At 45.0% G+C, this 20,114-nt stretch overlaps 1 protein-coding gene across 2 annotated transcripts in view; it reads right to left on the bottom strand.

Moving 5' to 3' along the window:
- Positions 1-20,114, bottom strand: part of TGFBRAP1 (transforming growth factor beta receptor associated protein 1) — a 63,570-nt gene that overhangs the window by 37,387 nt on the left and 6,069 nt on the right. For both annotated transcript variants that reach the window (XM_045445556.1, XM_045445555.1), the window contains exon 2: positions 5,112-5,813. In XM_045445556.1, the coding sequence (XP_045301512.1) occupies positions 5,112-5,799 (688 nt within the window). In that variant the 5' untranslated portion in view covers positions 5,800-5,813. The remainder of the gene's footprint in view (positions 1-5,111; positions 5,814-20,114) is intronic.

Here is a 20,114-nt window from a genome sequence, read left to right as displayed (position 1 = left end):
TGGTAGAGTTCTTGTCTAATTCTGACTCAAAATCAAGAAGCAATAAAGTGAAAAACAAGGTTAATACATTTGATTATATAGAAATGTTGAAGAAAAGCTTTTATGTATCAAAAACTGTAAACAAATATTTGAAACATACAGCAGACAAGTTGGTATCTAAATAGGTAAAGAACACAAAATAAATGGGGAGAGAAAAGAACAGATAATTCCCATCAAAAGAAATGCAAATGACTCTTAAATGTATGAAAAATGTTCACTCTTGCTCCTAATAGGAGAAATGCAATTAACTACATTGAGATCCCATTTCTTATGTCCAGACTGGGAAAAACACAAAAGTCTGACAACATACTCCACTCTGTTGGCAGAGCTGAGGGGAAACGGGCATCGTCATATGTTGCTGGGGAGAACAGAAAATGGGACGATCTTTTTAAAAAAATTTTTTTTTAATGTTTATTTATTTTTGAGAGAGACAGAGACAGAATGTGAGTGGGTTAGGGGCAGAGAGAGAGGGAGACACAGAATCTGAAGCAGGCTCCAGGCTCCAAGCTGTCAGCACAGAGCCCGACATGGGGCTTGAACTCATGAGCTGTGAGATCATGACCTGAGCTGAAGTCGGACGCTCAACCGAGACACCCAGGCACCCTAGAAAATGGGACAATCTCTAATCAAAGGAATATGGTGATACCTAGCAAAAGTCACATGCATATCTACTTTGACTCAATGATCCTACTTATAGAAGGCATTCCCACAGATCCATCAGGAAAATACAAAAAGATAAGTCCTTATTAATACCATAAAACTGGCAAAAACCCATAGGCCCTAATAGGGATTTAAAACAACCATGGTGCCCCCACACAACTAAGGAGCGTGCAACTGTGAAATGAGGAATATTTCTGTGTTATAGGGCAAAAGGATCTCCAAATACATTAAAATAAAATAAAAAAGCCAAGAAGGAGGGAGATGCAAATGTTTACACATCTGTTTGTATTTTTCCCTTAAAAATGAAAGGATAAACCCTAAAAATAAAAGTTACCTACGGGAGAAGAAGAGAGTAAGTGAAGGAGACAGGATAGCAGCTCTCTGAATATACCCTGCTGCATCCACCTGAGCTGGAACCTTATAAATATTTACATGTAAAAATATAAAATAAAATAAAACAATTCCTAAATATCCAAAGTAAAATAAAACAAATTAATCGAACTGTATATCCAGGTGGTGGCATAACCACGCAGAGGGGAACTCTTCCAAGGGACTTTAGAACACAGTAATGTGACTGCACATTCCTGACAGGTTATATATGCCCTACCCTGAGGACAAAAAGAACTATAACGATCAAACTTTTTCCAGCCATTACACTATGGGAACAATGGTGTCAGTATTGTCATTCTGTTGTGTGTCCTGTGAGATAAATCAAAGGAACAGCCATGTCAGGGCAGGGGTTTACTAAGATTTTTGGTGTGGTTGAAAGGAGATACAAGAATAGAGACAGATGAGGTCAATGCCCTTGCAGCCCTGAAGTGGTTCTATCAATAGGATCTCAGAATGGACTTTACCGTTAAAAAAATGCATCCTTCTAACCCTGTCCACTGAAGAGACCTCAAAACAATGCACAACAAGCAGCTCTAGCACCCAGACTGTGGTCTCTAGATATTAGGGGTCCTTAGAGAAATGGCTGAAACCAGATCTAGGGCAGGAAATGCACAAAATGAACCTGGAACCCCTTGTCACACCAGAAGGCAAGGAAGACATCAAAGTTCTAGGGTCATGTGAAGGGGGCTCAGCAGTCAACCTGGATAAACCCCCACCAAGCACAGATAGATGAAACGTACCACATGGGTCTGAATCCATGAAGCGTAATGATACTTTTTAAAGTGTCATTCTGGATGAGAAGGGATCACCTTCTTGTTCTGCCTGTCTTACACAATGTACCTGGGGGCGACCAAATACAAGAAGTTTTTCCTCACTGAAGCAATCTAGTTAAGGTATGAAGGAGGAATGGGCAGAAACAGAATGTTGCCATTTAGCAACCGCCCCCGCCCCCACCTGCGCCAGGATTTAAGGATCTACATCTCACTCATCAATAGCTACTGACATCACGGAGAGAAAAAAAGAAACTACACAACCGTATGGAAGTCCTACCGCGAAGCCTTTTCTCTCCCCAAAACAAGCGATAAAAAACACTTGAACCTGATAAAACCTGTCATCCTAATTACAGGCTGGCAGGAAACATGAAGGTCAGCCTGACATAGTACACAATATAAGGGGTTACGATCATCAGAATGCAGGTCGTGGGATGCTATAGGTGAAATGATCCAACCTCTTCAACAAAACATTAAGGAAAAATCAAAAGGGAAGGGGAGGGAACCTTAAGAGGACTCACAGACCAAGAGAAGCTTAACACATCAGTCAACTGCAGTATACTGGCCTCATGCAGAATCTGATTCAATCAAGCTGAAAAATAAACATATACTTAAAACATAAATTTATGTAGATAGGTATTTACATGTTTCTCTGCATATTTGTAACCAACAGGAGAAATATGGCATGACTTGATATTTGATGATATTAAGGAATTACTGTTAAAAATTTTTAGATATGTAATGGTGTTGTGGTTTTCTTTCTTTTTTTAAATTTTTTAATGTTTGTTTATTTTTGAGAGAGAGAGACAGAGTGTGAACAGGGGAGGGGCACAGAGAGAGGAAGACACAGAACCCAAAGCAGAACAGAGCCCGACACGGAGCTCAAACTCATGAACTGTGAGTGAGATTATGACCTGATCATGTCCCGAAGTTGGACGCTTAACCAATTAAACCACCCAGGCGCCCCTCTTTGTTCCTTTTAATTTTTTTTAATGTTTATTTATTTTTGAAAGAGAGAGAGAGAGACAGAGCATGAGTCGGGGAGGGGCAGAGAGAGAGGGAGTCACAGAATCCGAAGCAGGCTCCAGGCTCTGAGCTGTCAGCACAGAGCCCGACGCGGGGCTCGAACTCACGGACCGCGAGATCATGACCTGAGCCGAAGTCGGACGCTCAACCTACTGGGCCACCAGGCGCCCCTCTTTTTTTCCTTTTTTAAGTGACTTAGAACTACATACTGAAAGGTTTATAGGTAAAGTGCTATGATGCCCAGGATGCTAGGATAATCGAGCAGAGGAAACGGTCAGGTGCATAAATCAAACAACTAGCAAGGAATGGGTACATTTGAGTTCATTATAATATTCTCTTTACTATATATATTTATGTAGGCTTCCCATAATACAATTTTTTTCATTAAAATTGAAATTTTTGTTAAAGAAGAAGGTGGTTGGGATAAAGAATTTTTTCCCAGAAAGTAAAAATTTGAGCTATCAAGTCATGAAAAGCCATGGAGGAACCTTAAATGCATACTACTAAGCGAAAGAAACCAATGTGGGAAGGTAACATGCTGTATGACACTCTGGAAAGATCAGTGGTTGCCAGAGGCTGGGGGTGAGGGGATGGACAGGTGCAGTACAGACAATTTTAAATTTTAAAGACAATGAACATACTCTGCATGGCACCATAAAGATGGCTCCATTTGCCCAAACCAATAGAATGTGCAACTCCAAGAGTGAATCCCAATGTAAACGTGGACTTTGGGTGATGTTAATGTGTCAGTGTAGATTCATCCATTATCGTAAGTATACCACTCTGGAGGGGGATGTGGATAGTGCAGGAGGATGTGCACGTATGGGGGCAGTGGGCATATGGGAACTCTGTACTCTCTGTTCAGTCTTGCTGTGAACCCCAAATTTCCTTAAAAAATAAAATCCGGGGGCGCCTGGGTGGCGCAGTCGGTTAAGCGTCCGACTTCAGCCAGGTCACGATCTCGCAGTCCGTGAGTTCGAGCCCCGCGTCGGGCTCTGGGCTGATGGCTCAGAGCCTGGAGCCTGTTTCCGATTCTGTGTCTCCCTCTCTCTCTGCTCCTCCCCCGTTCATGCTCTGTCTCTCTCTGTCCCAAAAATAAATAAACGTTGAAAAAAATAAATAAATAAATAAAATAAAATCCGTTGGGGTGCCTGGGTGGCTCGGTCGGCTAAGCGTCCGACTTTGGCTCAGGTCGTGATCTCATGGTTCGTGGGTTTGAGCCCCGCGTCGGGCTCTGTGCTGACAGCTTAGAACCTGGAGCCTGCTTCGGATTCTGTGTCTCCCTCTCTCTCTGCACCTCCCCCACTCGCACTCTCTCTGTGTCTGTCTCCCAAAAATGAATAAATGTTAAAAAAAAGTTTTTTTTAATAAAAAATTAAAAAAAATAAAATCTGTTTAAAAACGTAAAAATCAGCCAGTGTACGCTCACTAGCTCATGACCTCAACTTTTGTTGTTACCGGAAAATATGTTTGTGCCCATCACCCTGAAATGAGACATCTACACCCAAACTATGGTTAGCGAGTACCAGCAGTCAGGGGACCCACCCTCCCCAGCACCTGTATGTCCCAGACGCACACTAATGCTGAAATGAGCCATCCACGGCAGAAAGAAAGTACAAGCCACCCATGCCATTAACCGTTCTGAGTCTTAATTTCGGTTAGGCAGCACAGAGAATTAGCAAGGCCATACAACAGAGCCCTTTCCAGGAGCTAGCTACAAGAAACTGTGGTGGAATCAAACTGCAGTCGATAAAATTGGGGACAGAGCACTGAGGTTTTCGCATTTGAAAATGCCTCCGAGAGAGCTCAACTCTTCTTTATAAAGGAAAGTAAAAACAATCCACTGACAAAGCCACACACGTGAGAAAATCGTGTAAGGCAGGCTTACAGACTCTTATTTGGTAGTTATTTACTTGGAGGGATTTTCTCCCCGGAGCCACCTGCAGGCTCCTCTTTGGCACGAAATAAGGCTGGCTTTCCTTTATGATGGGCCTCCGTTTATTCCATTAACCCTCCATTCACAAAACAATCTAAGGAAGCTGTAGCAAATGCTGGTTACGCGGTTCTGTTTGTATCTTGCCACATATCCTCAGTGTTGCAAACACCCTTTACGAGTGTAGTATCTATCGTCACAGCTAACCGCTCCCTCTCGGATCTCCACAAGGGCTCACAGAGATACGGCACAGGGAACGGACAGACGGGAGGTGAAGGTTGGCGGGGGCTCACCCAGTCCTCCGGGGCCTGCCAGGAGGAACTCCTGTCTCCCGATCCTCTTGACGATGGGTCGCTTCTCGTCGCTGCAGTAAGGAAACAGGTCCTGGGCGACGCCCGTGTTGTAGTTCAGGATGATGTACTGGGTGGTCAGAGCCAGACACAGGAAGTGGCCGTCCACAGCCACGGCCAGGGGCTGCTCCGGCGTCGACACCTCCCTGACGATCTGAACCCGGTCCTCGTACACCAGGAACACCTGGATGGTCCTGCGCTTGACCGAGATGATGCAGACTTCCACGCAGAACGGGTCTCCGCTCACAGGGTTCTCGTTCAAGGCCAATGCCACCGCCCCTTTGATGCGAGCCCCCGAGGGGACAGGCTCCAGGGTCATCATGTTGACCAGGGTGATGGAGTTGTCACAGAGCACCAGCAGCCTGTTGAGGGCCGAGGCCGCTCGCAGCTCACTCACTGGCTTCCTGAAGCCCAGGTGCCGGTGCAGCTGCTTGGTGGCAGAGAAGGTGGCCGTCCCTGCGGGCTGCGCCCTCTCCTCCAGCAGGAAGTGGTAGACGAAGCAGTCACTGGTGCCCACGTACAGGTTCTTGCCACAGCACTCCACGCATTCGATGTGCCCCTGCTCCTTGTCACCTACCAGCAGCTCCCGCTCCACGGCAGAGACCAACGTGAAGGCCTTGGTGCTCATCATGTCTGCTGGCCGACCTGCGGGCAGAGGGAAGGGAAGGTTAATTCAGGGTAACGAACAATAAGCAGAACCATGGCAGGTCACAGGGAATGTACCTGATTCCTCAGTTACAACCTCAGTGAAAGGAAACCATTCGACACTGGTAAGAAACAGTGCAGAGAAGAAAAGCTCTCCTTCCTGGTCTCCTTCCACCAGGCAAATGGGAGACCCCAGCAGGAGAGCACACGCGTGTGCTCCTAATTGAGGCCATCCTGCCCATTCTCAACCCAGCTGGGATTTACACGGAGTTTCCTCATTGTTCTTGGGAGATGAACCTGCAGGCGGAAGACAAGCACACGTATTCACCCGGAGACAACACGACAGAAATGTTTTCGAAAAAGGCAAAAATGATCCTCATTAATCTTCCCCTGAGCTGCTCTGGCCCCTTTTTAGCATTTAAGGGAATGGTGGGACGCAACTGTGCCATGTGGTTAAATCCTGCCCCCCGGATCTTGTCAGAAACACGGAGGCAGGGACCACACCTTGAACTCCTCTGGGTTCTTCCCAGCACCGTCTCTGGCTCCCCGAGGAAACGTGTTCATGCAGAGTGGTAAAGACGTGCCTCAAATCTCCGTGTCTGGCAGGTAAGGAGGGGGGATACCTAGCAGGTTTGTGAGAAGGTCCCTCGTCCGTTCACAGATGACTCCCCCTGCACGAAAGACTGCCCTGACCTCTCATCCCTGCCTTCCTACTTCCTCCTCTCAAGAGGACTCTGGTTTCACGCGCCACAAAGCTAGAGGCAGCAGAAATGAGCGAGATGGCCTTTCCCTGATCTCTCGGCCAGTAGGAAGGCAACTCACACAGGGTCCCTGGTCTGCTCAAGCAGGAGGGAGAAATCTAGTTCCAAAGTGATATACAGTCAGTTAGGAGAGGCTGGGTGGACTTTTCCACCATTTCAGGCTGCCCAGAAGTAGGACTGCCTTCAGACAGACTAAATTCCTTAATCCTTTGAGGCGTTCTAGCCAAGGCTGGAAGACCTCTGAAAACTACTCGAGAAAGAATGGAGAATGCTATGATTTCTCATACCCCCCGTCTACAGGGGCAGCAACAGCTGCACTCCGGTCCCTTTCCTTGAGTCAGTAAAATCCCCAGGGAGGAGGGTATCTCAGGTCTGGGGATGAGGTGTTTCCACTGGACACCATCAGAGTTATCTTCCTGTCCCCTACTAGCTGTGTGACCTTGGGAAAGTCACTCGGCTTCTCCAGGCCTCAGTTTCCTCGTTTGTAAAACGAACGTAATAATGGCACCTACTCCATACAGTATTTTGAGGTTTAAGGAAGTCAGCTCATACGAAATACTTCCTGTCTGGCACATGGCAAGCACTTGACAAAAGACTGTGATCTAATCTTTAATAAATCCCTCTCAGAGCCCCAGCCTACTTTCAGTTTTTATTTCCCGAGCCGGGCACCAAGAAATGAAATAATGCTGTCTTCTGCCCTTAGCTACGTGTAACCTGTGTCCATCTCCTCTGAAGGACAGACTGAAACATAAGCCAGACACCCACTCCACACACAACCTCCTCCAGCCCAGGCAGTTTCATACTCGTTTACGCAAGCTCATCCTCGCAGAGACTATGGAAAAGAGGCAAGAAAGTAAAGCACGAAGCTCAGAAGGCACCACCGAGAAGGAATCGTGTCCGTCTCTCTGGGGCTGAGGGAACTCACAGGGTCCCAGGGACAGTCCAGGGTTGAGGGAAAAGTAGGCTTCAGTCTCTGACACCAACAGTTTTTCAACTTTACCATCCATTTGTCGTGACCGAAAAGAACCACGAAACTAAACCCAGGCGATAATTTTTTTTTTTTCCCATTTCAACACCAATGAATGGTAAGTCTGTGAAAGCTAAGTATTATGGAACACTTCTGCCTTCACTGATTCATGAATAAAGACTACCCTTTAAAATGGCAAGATACGGGCGCCTGGGGGGCTCAGCAGGTTAAGCGCCCAACTTCGGCTCAGGTCGTGATCTCACGGTTCGCGGGTTCAAGCCCCGTGTCGGGTTCTGTGCTGACAGCTCGGAGCCTGGCGCTTGCTTTGGATTCTGTGTCTCCCTCGCTCTCTGCCCCCCCCCCCCACCCGCTCCCACGCTGTCTCTATCTCTCAAAAGTAAACATATAAATAAATAAATAAATAAATAAATAAATAAATAAATAAATAAAATGGCAAAATAGAGCGATTCTACTGTTTAAACTGTGAATTGTACCTTTCCCTTTGCAGAAGGAATGGGAAACAGGCCTCGGGCACTCAGAAGCAAGTTCCTCGATGTAACTCTTTGAAGGTGTAGTGTCCATACATAATTCTAGCCTGTCTTCACTTCGCACAAGGGATAAACTAAACACATCTGCGGTAAAGAATACAGGAAAACAAAGACACACCTCATATTTAGTCTAACTACTGGGTGGGCAGAGAAGGAGGCAGGGGAGAGGCAGAGCTGTAAGAAAAGCATCTGGTTTATTAAAAAGTCATGGTTTTACAGTACTGAAGAAATGCAATAGTGTTTCACTACCTGGTAACTACAGCTCATCAAGTCTTGCTAAAGTTCCCTATAACAGACCTTTAAAAAACAAATGTAGTTTCTAAGAAGCGGGAGACTGATGTCAGCATCATGGTGGCTAAGATGTTCCTCCTTTTAGCCCCCTTTGTTCAGTAACAAATTAGACGTCCGTGCACAAAGGCCCCTTGGTGGGTGTTGGGTTCTAGCGCCACCCACTAAGGACCCAGGGAAGTCTCACCCACTTGCGCATCCAGCAAAGGGCAGCCAGAACCCAGCACGGGCTGCGGAATCAGTGGCGCCACCAAACCCACCGAGGCCCCCCTCGCTGTGACCGGGGGGAACCTGCAGAATGCCCACCCAGGCGGATCGGCACACGAAAGAGAATGTGCAGAGGGCCAGCCTTCCCAAGGGGAGATTCCAGCAGGCCGCAGGAGCAAGCCGAACACTAAACAGTCTGAGCTCGGTCACAGCAGAGGCAGCCTCTAAGAGAAACTTTCCCAGGGCTGCGCCCCGCCACGGAATCAGGGGGCTGATCTATCAGGCGGGGGCAACCTCTGCCTCGGAGGGGGGCGGACAGTGGTGCATGAGTGCCCGGCTCCCCCAGCTGTGTGAGATGCGGCTCACCACTGCTCTCCAGCAGGACCCATAGTACTGAGGCTGGATGTCCATGACTGCGGGGAGGAAGGAGAAGAGGAGAGAGGCGGATGGGAATTTCAAAGGGCGTTAATGGTATCGTGTGCAGCAGGAAGTCCAGCGGGGCCCTGTGGGAGTGCCACATCCGGGGATCTCACTAGTGTGTCTCCAGGCGCCCCCCCCCCCCCCATGCCTGCGCACTTGACCCACACCTCCTCCCACCGAGCAGCGGCTCTGTGCGTGCCTCCACGTGCAGCACCAGGGAGAGCTCAGTAGACAGAGCCGCTCAGACGGACCACAGGGCTGCCTGTGGGCCAGGGAGAAACCACAAGCGAGCTACAGTGCCACCTTCGGGGAAAACGAAGAAGTTTCCAGTAGCCGGCAGGTGGGACTGTAAGAACCAAAGACACAAAAGCTTAAGAGTCCCGCCACAAGAGGGAACAGGAAGAGCAGGGCGGAAATCTGCGCGCGCACGGAGAGGAAACCCACTTAATACTGCCATCTAAGGTGCACAGAATGCCCCATCTCAAGACAACTCGCACAGATTTAAGAAGGTGTCCACTGCCACACATGTGAACGCTGCAAGGCCAAGCGACAGCGAACGTGACAAACCAGGAAAACACGCCATGACGGAATAACCACCCCCCAAACTGAGTTCAATGGCACGAAATTTGTGAGCCAGCTGATAAAAAAATTCAAAGTAGCTATTCTGAAGACACTCAGTGAGCTACAAAGGAAACTCAGGAAGATAATTCAATGAAACTTTGGGAAAACAAAGAATCAAAAGGAGATTTTTACCAGAGAAGGAAATCATTAAAAAAGAACCCAACAGAAATTCTGCTGCTGAAGAGCTCGGTGAGTAAAATGAAAAATGCAATGGGTGGGCAGGGGGCGGTGTGCCTGGGTGGTTCAGTTGGTTGAGCATCTGACTCTTGGCTCAGGTCATGATCCCAGGGTCGTAGGATTAAGCCCTGCAACTGGCTCTGAGCTGAGCGTGGACCCTGCTTAAGATTCTCTCTTTCTCCCTCTGCCCTCTCCCCCACTTGACCATGTGCTTTCTCTCTCTCTCTAAAAAGAAAAATGCAACAGAGCATCTGCAGTAAGGAGGACGGAGGCCAGAAAACGTGGGCTAGAGGGTGAGGATTCTCAAACAACCCAGTTAGGGGAGGACAAAGAGGAGAGAATGAAGAGTGAAGAAAGCCTAAGCGATCAATAGGATTCCTTCAAAAGAACAAATACTGGAAAACCTGAAGTTTCAGAAGGAGAGAGAGGAAGGAGCACAAAATTATTTAAAGAATAATAGCTGAGGATTTCCCAAGCCTGGGGAGAGATTGGGACATTCAACGTCACAAAGCAAACAGATCACCCTATTATCTCAATGCAAAAAGACACATTACAAATCAAACTGTCAAAACTTAAGGACGAAAGGAAGAACTCTAAAAGCAGACAGGGGAAAAAGCACTGTAACCTTCAAAGGAACCCCATTAGGCTATCCAGGGATTAATGCAAAAAGACACATTACAAATGAAACTGTCAAAACTTAAGGACGAAAGGAAGGACTCTAAAAGCAGCCAGGGGAAAAAGCACAGTAACCTTCAAAGGAACCCCATTAGGCTATCCAGGGATTTGGGACTTACCCCTCACAGGCCAGGAAAATCTTTCAACTGAGGAATGGACAAAGAAAGTGTGGTGTATGTATATACAATGGAATATTATTCATCCACGAAAAAGAAAGTAATCCTGCCATTTGTAACAACACGGTTGGATCTAGAGGGCATCATGCTAAGTGAGATCACTCAGAAAGAGAAAGACAAATACTGCACAATCTCACTTGTATGTGGAATCTAAAAAAGCCAAACTCATAAACAGAGAGTTAAATGGTTCTTAGCAGACGCTGGGGGTGGGGGAACTGGGGAGACGTTGTTTAGGGCACAAACTTGGAACTAGGGGATAAATAAGTCCTGGAGAACCAATGCACAGCTTCCTGATTATCAGCCACACTGTATTATGAACTTCACAGCTGCTGAAACAGAATCACATGGGGGTTTACTGAAAGCTGAGAAAGTAACATGCTAATACTTACAAGTGGTTTATTCCTTTATGCAGCAGGGAAGTTTTCTCCATGCTCTAGCTCACAGGATAAACTCACTTAAAATAGAAATCATGAAAACATAAACTATAGGCCATGCTTCTCCTTATTATCATTAAGTCCAACTTGCTGGGGTTGAAGTCAGAGAGATTTTAATTCACACTTTATTATGTGATCTCACACGGACTTGAAATTTCAACTTTCTGACAGAATGTCACCTTAAAGGAATGGTTATTAATTGAAAGATCAACTTTTTTTTAAGGTTTATTTATTTTTTGAGAGAGAGAGAGAGAGAGAGTACAAGCAGGGGAGGAGCAGAGAGAGGGAGACACAGAATCCGAAGCAGGCTCCAGGCTCTGAGCTGTCAGCACAGGGCCTGAAGCAGGACTCGGACTCACGGACCGTGAGATCATGACCTGAGCCGAAGTCGGACGCTTAACCAACTGAGCCACCCAGGCATCCCGAAAGATCAACTTTTTAATATTTTTTTCAAAACGGCACAGTACAGACCTGGTGAGGGAAAGAGACTTAAAAGTATTAGTACATTCACGGGCAACAGTTTAAATACAGATACCATTATATATGCAACAAACACTTCTCAGTGTACAACAACAGCAAAAAGGCACTCTTCCATTTTCCAGGAGTATCCCCATCTTATTAAGGAAGAAGGACGAGGAAAAGAAGCATGTAACAGTGCAAAGCAATATGTAATGACCAAATGAACAAAATTAAAACATTAGCAATGACTTTCCACCAAACTGAGGGCATACACACGCCACGGGTGACATCAGAATCCAAGCGAGCATCTTTATAAACACTAGTGGAAAAATACTCATTTTCTTGTGCAGGTGTACACAGAAAATTGTCTTTTACGCTCATGACTGTAGCCACTGGTGAAGGGCCTTCCTGCTTTAGCATCTTGCCTCGGATTCTTTAGGCTTCTTAAACCTCAGCTCAAAAGTGACAATCCCATTCTTTCTACTACATACCGAACTGGGCAGCAGAGACTCATAAGCCTCAGAAATGTTTTCCGTGTTTTTGACTTAAGACCTGTGACAACAGTTAGACAGGCTTCTAGAAGCCCAGGAGAGCTGATTCGGATGAGTTTATATGCAATGCAAGAGCACCGGCTACGTTCTGCTTTCATGGACACTGTCTGTCCCATAAAGCAAGCACCGTGTCCATATGGCTCTCTTAGCAAGTTCTACCAAACATTTAGGAATCAGATAATACCAATGTTAAATAATAAATCTTCTGGAGAATTAAAAAAAAGGGGGGGGTGGAGGGGGCACATATCCCACTTCATTTTATAAGCCAGTATAAAGTAGAACTGTAATATCCAAACCAGATAAGGACGTGGGAAGAAAGAAAATCCTAATCCTTCTCACTTATAAATCAACATGCTAAAGTATTAAATATTAGCACACTGAATACACAGACACACAGTATAAGATGGCATGTGATATTGGCTTAAGGTAATAAAATCTGTTGGTTTAATTCACATTTCCAAAATAAAGGCCAAAAGCATAGAACAAGGAACAAGACTATTACCATCTGTTTGGGGTAGATTACATCCCCCCAAATATGTTAAAGTCCTAACTCCCATTACTTGCAAATAGGACCTTGTGTGGAAACAGGGTCCTTGCAGATGATCAAGTTAAGATGAGGTCATTAGGGGGAGCCCTAATACAATGTGACAGGTGTCATTATAAACAGGAAATCTGGACGCAAAACGGACACACAGAGCGGAAAGACACGTGAAAACACAGGGAGAAGGTGGCCACGTATAAGCCCAGGAACGCCTGGAGCTACCAGAAACAGGCGAAAGGGCCTGCAGCATAGTGTCTCTCAGAGCCCTCAGACACCCGGACCTCAGACTTTTCTACCTTCCAGAACTGTGAGGCAATAAATGTATGTTGTTTCTTTTTTTTTTTTTAACTTTTTTTAATGTTTATTTATTTTTGACAGAGAGAGAGAGAGAGAGACAAAGTGCGAGCAGGGGAGGGACAGAGAGGGAGACACAGAATCCGAAGCAGGCTCCAGGCTGTGAGCTGTCGGCACGGAGCCCGATGTGGGGCTCGAACCCACAAACTGTGAGATCATGACCTGATGCGAAGTCGGACACGCAACCAACTGAGCCGCTCAGGTGCCCCTAATGTATGTTGTTTAAGCCACCCAGTCTATGGTCCTTGGTTACGACAGGCCCAGCAAACTAATGCACCATCTCTACTCAACACTGTGCATGGAGTCTTTGCCAGTTAAAAAGGAACAATTGTAAAAAACTGAAAACAAAGACACAACACTATAAATATTTATAGATGCTATCATTGTTTACATGGAAACTCACAAATCTATTAGAATTACTAAAATTTTAGAAATGTCCTTTATATATATTATATATAATATATAATGGAATATTATTAGTCAGCTGTAAGAAATGATATCTTGCCATTTGTGACAACATGGACGGACCTAGAGGGTATTATGCTTAGTGAAATAAGTCAGACAGAGAAAGACGAATACCATGTGATTTCACTTACATGTGGACCCAGAGAACAAAAGCAACCCTTCCCAAAACACAAAACACAGAGACAGAACCGTGAAACAAACTGGTGGTTGCTAGAGGGAAGGGGATTGGGGGGAATGGGCGAAAAAGGTGATGAGGATTAAGAGGTACAAACTTCCATTTACAAAATACATTAGTCAAGGGATGAAAAAGTACAGCATAGGGAATACAGCCAATAATATTGTAATAACGTTGCATGGTGACAGATGGTGACCACACTTGTCATGGTGAGCACTGAGTAATGTACCGAATTACAGAATTGTGAAATCATTATGTTGCACACCTAAAACTAATATAATATTGTGTGTCAATATACTTCAATTAAAAAACAAACAAACAAAATGGTGCCATCACTTTGAAATCAGGTGAGTTGTTTATAAAGTTAAACATGCATTTATCCTGTTACTCTACAATATTACTCTGAAGGTTTCCAGTTCTCTTGAGTATCTATCAGTATCTGCAAAAAGACGTTTATGAGAATGTGCATAGTAGCTTTATTCATAATAGCACCAAACAGAAAACAACTCAGTTTCACCCATTTGTACCCATTTCTATGTGGGGTGTTCACACAACTTGGAAGTTAAAAAGGAATAAACAACTGCTAGGTAACAACACAAATGAAACAAAAAAAGTATACACATACTGTATGTTTTCATTTATATGAAGTTCAAAAGTAGGCAAAACTCATCTCTAGCGACAGAAATCAGAACAGTGTTTACCTTGGAGAGAAAGGGGTGACCAGATGGAAAGGGACACAAGGAAACTTTCTGGGGTAACAGAAATACTCAAGATGTTGTTTGGGGCATCGGTTACACAGGTATATACATTTGTTAAAATTCACTGAGGGGCGCCTGGGTGGCGCAGTCGGTTAAGCGTCCGACTTCAGCCAAGTCACGATCTCGCGGTCCGGGAGTTCGAGCCCCGCATCAGGCTCTGGGCTGATGGCTCAGAGCCTGGAGCCTGTTTCCGATTCTGTGTCTCCCTCTCTCTCTGCCCCTCCCCCGTTCATGCTCTGTCTCTCTCTGTCCCAAAAATAAATAAACGTTGAAAAAAAAAATTTAAAATAAAAAAAATTCACTGAGCTGTACACTTAGGGTCTGTGTATGCAATTCCAGTAGAAATTCTCACAGGTGTGTGTGTGTGTGTGTGTGTAACTCAAAAAGCAGATTATAAAATTCATACGGCAGAGGAAGGGCAAAAAAAAGCAAGACACTTCTGGAAAAGATAAGTAAGGAGACCTGACTCAACAGACAAAATGTAATGTAAAGCTATGGCTATTAAGATAACAGGGTACTGGTATGAGGCAAGCCTAAGAGAACAAGTCTGGGTGTCAGAAACTGACGTGCGCATACGTGCGCATATGGAACCATGAACTATGACCAGAGAGGCACTGTACATCATGGGGTGTATATAGAGTCTATACGTGTTCAGTGATCACTGCAGGATAGCTGGATATCCACAAAGAAGGGGAAAAAAAAAAACAACTAGATTCCTATCATATACCATGTATTGAAATTATTCCAGATGGATTAAGATACTTAGGTATAGATCTTTAAAACTTTGAGAGGTAAATATGGAAAACAATATGTTTCTGATCTTGGGGTAGGGAAGAATTTCTAAAATAAGATCTAAAAAGGGGCGGCTGGGCTGCTCAGTTAAGCGACTGACTTCCACTCAGGTCATGATCTCACAGTTCGTTGATTTCAAGCCCCGCGTCACGCTCTGTGCTGACAGCTCAGAGCCTGGAGCCTGCTTCAGATTCTGGGTCTCCCTCTCTCTCTGCTCCTCCCCTGCTCATACTCTGTCTCTCTCTCTCTCTCTCTCTCTCTCAAAAAAAATAATAATAAATAAATATTTTTTAAAAAAGATCTAAAAAAAAGCAGAAACCCCAGGAAAAAAGTTTGTTCGCATTAAAATGTAAAACCTGTGTTCTTCAAAAGACACCCCAAACAAAGTGAGGAATTAAGATGGGAAAAGACCCTGATGTCACATATCTGACAATAAAAGATCCCTGGATGATACAGGGAACTCCTACAGAAAGAAAGTAACAGCAATCTCATAGACGAGTGGGCAAGACACGTGAACAAGCGTCTCACAGAAGAGGATGCATGGTCAACAGACACGAAAGAATGCTCAACCGGATTCATCATCTGGAGTTGCAAATTATAACTACCATGAGACTTCATTTTATACCCATGAAACTGACAGAACATTTGATATCCGATGACAGCAGCTGCTTGCAAGAACACGGAGCAATCACTCTCTACGTGGCTGGTGGAAGCTTCTAAACTGGCAAGACCATTCTGGCATTATGCAGAAGCCCTTGACATTGGGAGTAAGCCAGGGACTCTACTTTTAGGCATACGCCCTACAGAATTTATGTTTACCACACCATAAGCAAGAACGTTGGCTGCAATCTTCTTTGAGAGGGAAGCTGGGAACTACTCACATTCCCTGGACAGGGTGGAATACTCAACAGCTGGACAGCCAGAGGTGCAGCTATCCACAGACATCGATCTCAAGCTCAAGAGCAAGTCGCCGAACACTCTACACTGAATGATAGACAAGGCTCTGTATGACTCAAAAACCTGACCATCCATCTAATAAAATGTTTAGGGTCTCAGCCCTACATAGTCAGACTATAAAGCAATGTAAGGGAGTGATAAACACAAATCTACGGAGGCTGCATGGAAAATAAGGATAGGCTGGGTTTCAAAGGTATTAACGATGTTCTGTTTCTTACTCTGAGGTTGCTTTTATTATTACTCCCTATGTCTTAATCCAGACTGTAACTATTTAAGGTTATTAAATAGTAATTAAATTACATGTGTATACACACACACACACACACACACACACAAACACACTAAAATTCTGATTGCCTCAAACCAGCTTACTGTGGAAATAGATACAGAACCTCAGCTTAATAAATTCGGTAAGATTCACAGCACGCATGTTCCTTGTTTAAAATGGCACCAATGAAAACATTTATCACAGATGTAAGTGGTTTACTTACAGTTTCTCAGTTCATCTAAACCCAGTGCTTTACTGTACCCATATGTACAAAGTTCAATCGAGGGCAACCTATCAGGTATTTTCCACAAATCCCCCTGGATTCTTAGAAGGCAGAGGAAAATACTAACATGTGACGGAAAGCCCAAGAAGGTAAATGCCCTGGACAGGGTTGGTATTTGCACCTTCTGGGGTCCCAGCTTCCAAGAGGCCAGCCTCTTACCTTCTGGACCTCTCCCTAGACTCAGTTTTCATACAAGTACAGCTGACGCTTGAATAACCCAGGTGCTACCCGCCCCCACCCCACCCCCCCCCCCCGCGCCAGCACAACCCAAAATCCATGTGGAACTTTTGACTCCCCACAAAACTGAATTACTCGCAGCCTACTGGTGACCGGAAGGAAGGCTTACAGATAACAAACTCAGCGGATGAACACATATTTTGTATGGTATATGTGTTATATACTGGATTCTTACAACCAAGTAGGCTAGAGAAAAGAAAATGCTACTAAGAAAATCATAAGGAAGACAAAATACATTTACACTACGGTACTGTTATTTGTGGGAAACCATCTGAGCGTAAGTGGAACTGTGCAGTTCAAACCTGTGCTTTTCAAGGGTCAACTGTAACTCCACTCTTATTTTTCAACTGGTTGAAGACTGGTATTACTAACTGCCTCATTCCCCTTTTCTTTTTCTCTGCACTAAGTCTCACCAAGGCCAGGCCTCGTTTTAAAAAGTCAAACAGAAAGAATAAGCATGGAATAAAAGCCAGGTTTGAAGCAGATCGTCTAGATGTAGAGAGTGGCTTGTAGGTCCCACATTACAAGATTAAAAAAAAAAACAAAACACATATAGAGACCCCTGACAGAAAGAAAGAAGGAAATACCTTCTGCCACAAGAAGGCCATGACAAAGGGACACTTGCTAAGATCAGATCTTTTCCAGTAATTATTATTCTTGAGCCAAAAGAATGACGCTCTGTTATCTCCGGTCACAGAATGTGCACAGGAGTGCAGCCTCAAGGTGGTGACGGTGTCCTGTGCGTCTACAAAAAAAAAAATCTCACATTGGAGGGTGACGTCCACACTTGAAAACGAAGCAAACTCTTGAGTACAGCTAAATGTGCCCCAAGGAGTCATCACTTTAGAGGGTAAAAACTCAAACACTCACCAACGTGTATGACAGCCTTTTAACAGGAGATGCTTTCCTATGAACAAGCTAAGGATTAATTCTTCCTCTACATTTTAAAAAGGACACTCTACCTAAACTCAGATTTGCTATTTTTCTCAATTCATATTAATTTCTTTTGAGTGCCTGATGGTCCATCGTGAGTGAAAAGAGATCCAGCAGTCATCCTTATGTTTGGGCCGAAGTCAGGGCAGGTTTGACGTCATACATGAGGAAGGGCAGGGACGTGGATCTCATGCCTAAAACATCACTATACTGTCCTTAAAACACTTCACAGAGTATACCACTGCCTAAAACATGGACTCCAAACTCAGCATAAGATAAGCAGCCCTTGGGGCGCCTGGGTGGTGCAGTCGGTTGAGCGTCCGACTTCAGCCAGGTCACGATCTCGCGGTCTGTGAGTTCGAGCCCCGCGTCGGGCTCTGGGCTGATGGCTCAGAGCCTGGAGCCTGTTTCCGATTCTGTGTCTCCCTCTCTCTCTGCCCCTACCCCGTTCATGCTCTGTCTCTCTCTGTCCCAAAAATAAATAAACGTTGAAAAAAAAAAATTAAAAAAAAAAAAAAAAGATAAGCAGCCCTTAAAAATCCAACTCCAGCCAACCTTTCCGCTCTTATGTATAAAGTTATAGCTATTAACCTCTTCATATTATCCACATTAGTCTCTTGTTTTATTATTATGTAGCTACATTCGGTTCTGAATTCTTGAGTCCGCTAGCTGCTGCGAGTATCCAAGGTGCTCTACAAACCAACCAGTTGTGAAGAGGGATCCTGAGCCCAAACTACTCTCTGGGTACCTTTCCAAGGGACTGAAACCATTAGTCAGAAAATAATTATCATTAACTACAATGGTTTGTTTGAATTTAACAACATAATAATCCGTAAAGTGGAAAACACTGCCTCATTCCCATTGGCCAAATCTAGACATTTGCACACATTCAAAGAAGTAATACGGAGGTCAAGTTGGTGTCGGACATGTGCATGGGGGGACTGCAGACTTACCCGCAGCCCTTCACTGGCTGACCACAGGAATTCAGGCATCAGGTCGAAGTGTGCCTGCTTTCCTGAATATTCCTGTGATTTGCAGTATTTCTATAAAAAACAAGAACTTATAAAAAGCTTGTATTTTGCCATTTTAATAAAGGTCTTTCCTTTTACGGGGGGGGGGGATGTTTCTTAAGAAGTTTCTCACTCATCTTAGGTAAACATACTTATTAAAACTGTGAAGCCATAGGCTATAGCCAATACCTATTACAGGGGAAAAATCTGCGAAAAAAAAAAAAAAAAATCAGCTCTAAAAACCAAACCTAGAAGGGAGTTAAGCAAAGCCATCATCCATTCTCACACTCTTGGAGAGGGGGTGGGAGGGAACACAGAGCCTTCCAGGCTTCATCAGCTGTTTTCAGCTCCATGTCAACGGGTCATGACATTGGTCCTCTGTGATCAGGAGAGACAGCGGAAGTGCAGAGGGCAGAGCTGACAGCACAGCATCGTGGAGGGGAGGAAGGGTCCAGAAGGGAGTGCTCTGCAACACAGCAAAACACTCTGCCTGACTCCTGTGATGTTTCAGGCTGGTCCCGAGGGATATTTCAGGTGGGAAAAGTTAGAAGCCAGTGCAGAGGCCCATTTTCTTGGTCCCAGCCATGGAGGCTGACCTGATGCCTGGACTGGGCCAGCCAGAAACATTAAGAGATGGACTCGAGTGGGTGGAGGGCACGTGCTGGTGCCAGCCCCACTCGGGTCAGCTTGCTACCTAAAGCAGAAAGTGTGGGCAGTGGCTTGGGACCTGCTGTTCGGTGTCCAGCTTCTGTCTCTGTACCTGGTGGCACTTAACACCAACCCTGACCCGCCCATCCTCCTCCCTCCCACCCCACACTCATCGTGGCCATCAGGCAGAGCAGGTAGGTGGGACTGGACACTCACTTCTCCTCTGGCCTGGAAACGTCTATTTCCTATGTTATGTTCCTGAACGAATGAACAGCCAAGTCACAGACTGAAAAAGTCTCTCTTGGGTGGGAAAAGGCAAATCTTGCTAGCCAAAGTTCTTCCACTGCAAGCTACCTTCAGATGCTTTCTTAGTGCTGAACTGGCAAAATAAAATGTTAATTGAAGTCCCACACTAAAAATAAAGTGCTAAACACCCCCAATTCCTATGGGCGCTGACAATCGCCTTTAGTCCGCAGACGTAAGACGTACAATTAAAACACACCGGTGTCTCCAAACTTTAGTTCACACCTGAAAGATGAATTTTGGTAGCCTTGTGGGCCAATCAGCATTCTTCTTGGAATATAAATTGACTCTAA

Source organism: Leopardus geoffroyi, chromosome A3 (genome assembly GCF_018350155.1).
Source record: "Leopardus geoffroyi isolate Oge1 chromosome A3, O.geoffroyi_Oge1_pat1.0, whole genome shotgun sequence".
NCBI classification, from domain to species: domain Eukaryota; kingdom Metazoa; phylum Chordata; class Mammalia; order Carnivora; family Felidae; genus Leopardus; species Leopardus geoffroyi.
Note: the sequence above shows the minus strand (reverse complement) of the source record. Positions and strands in the feature narration are given on the sequence as shown.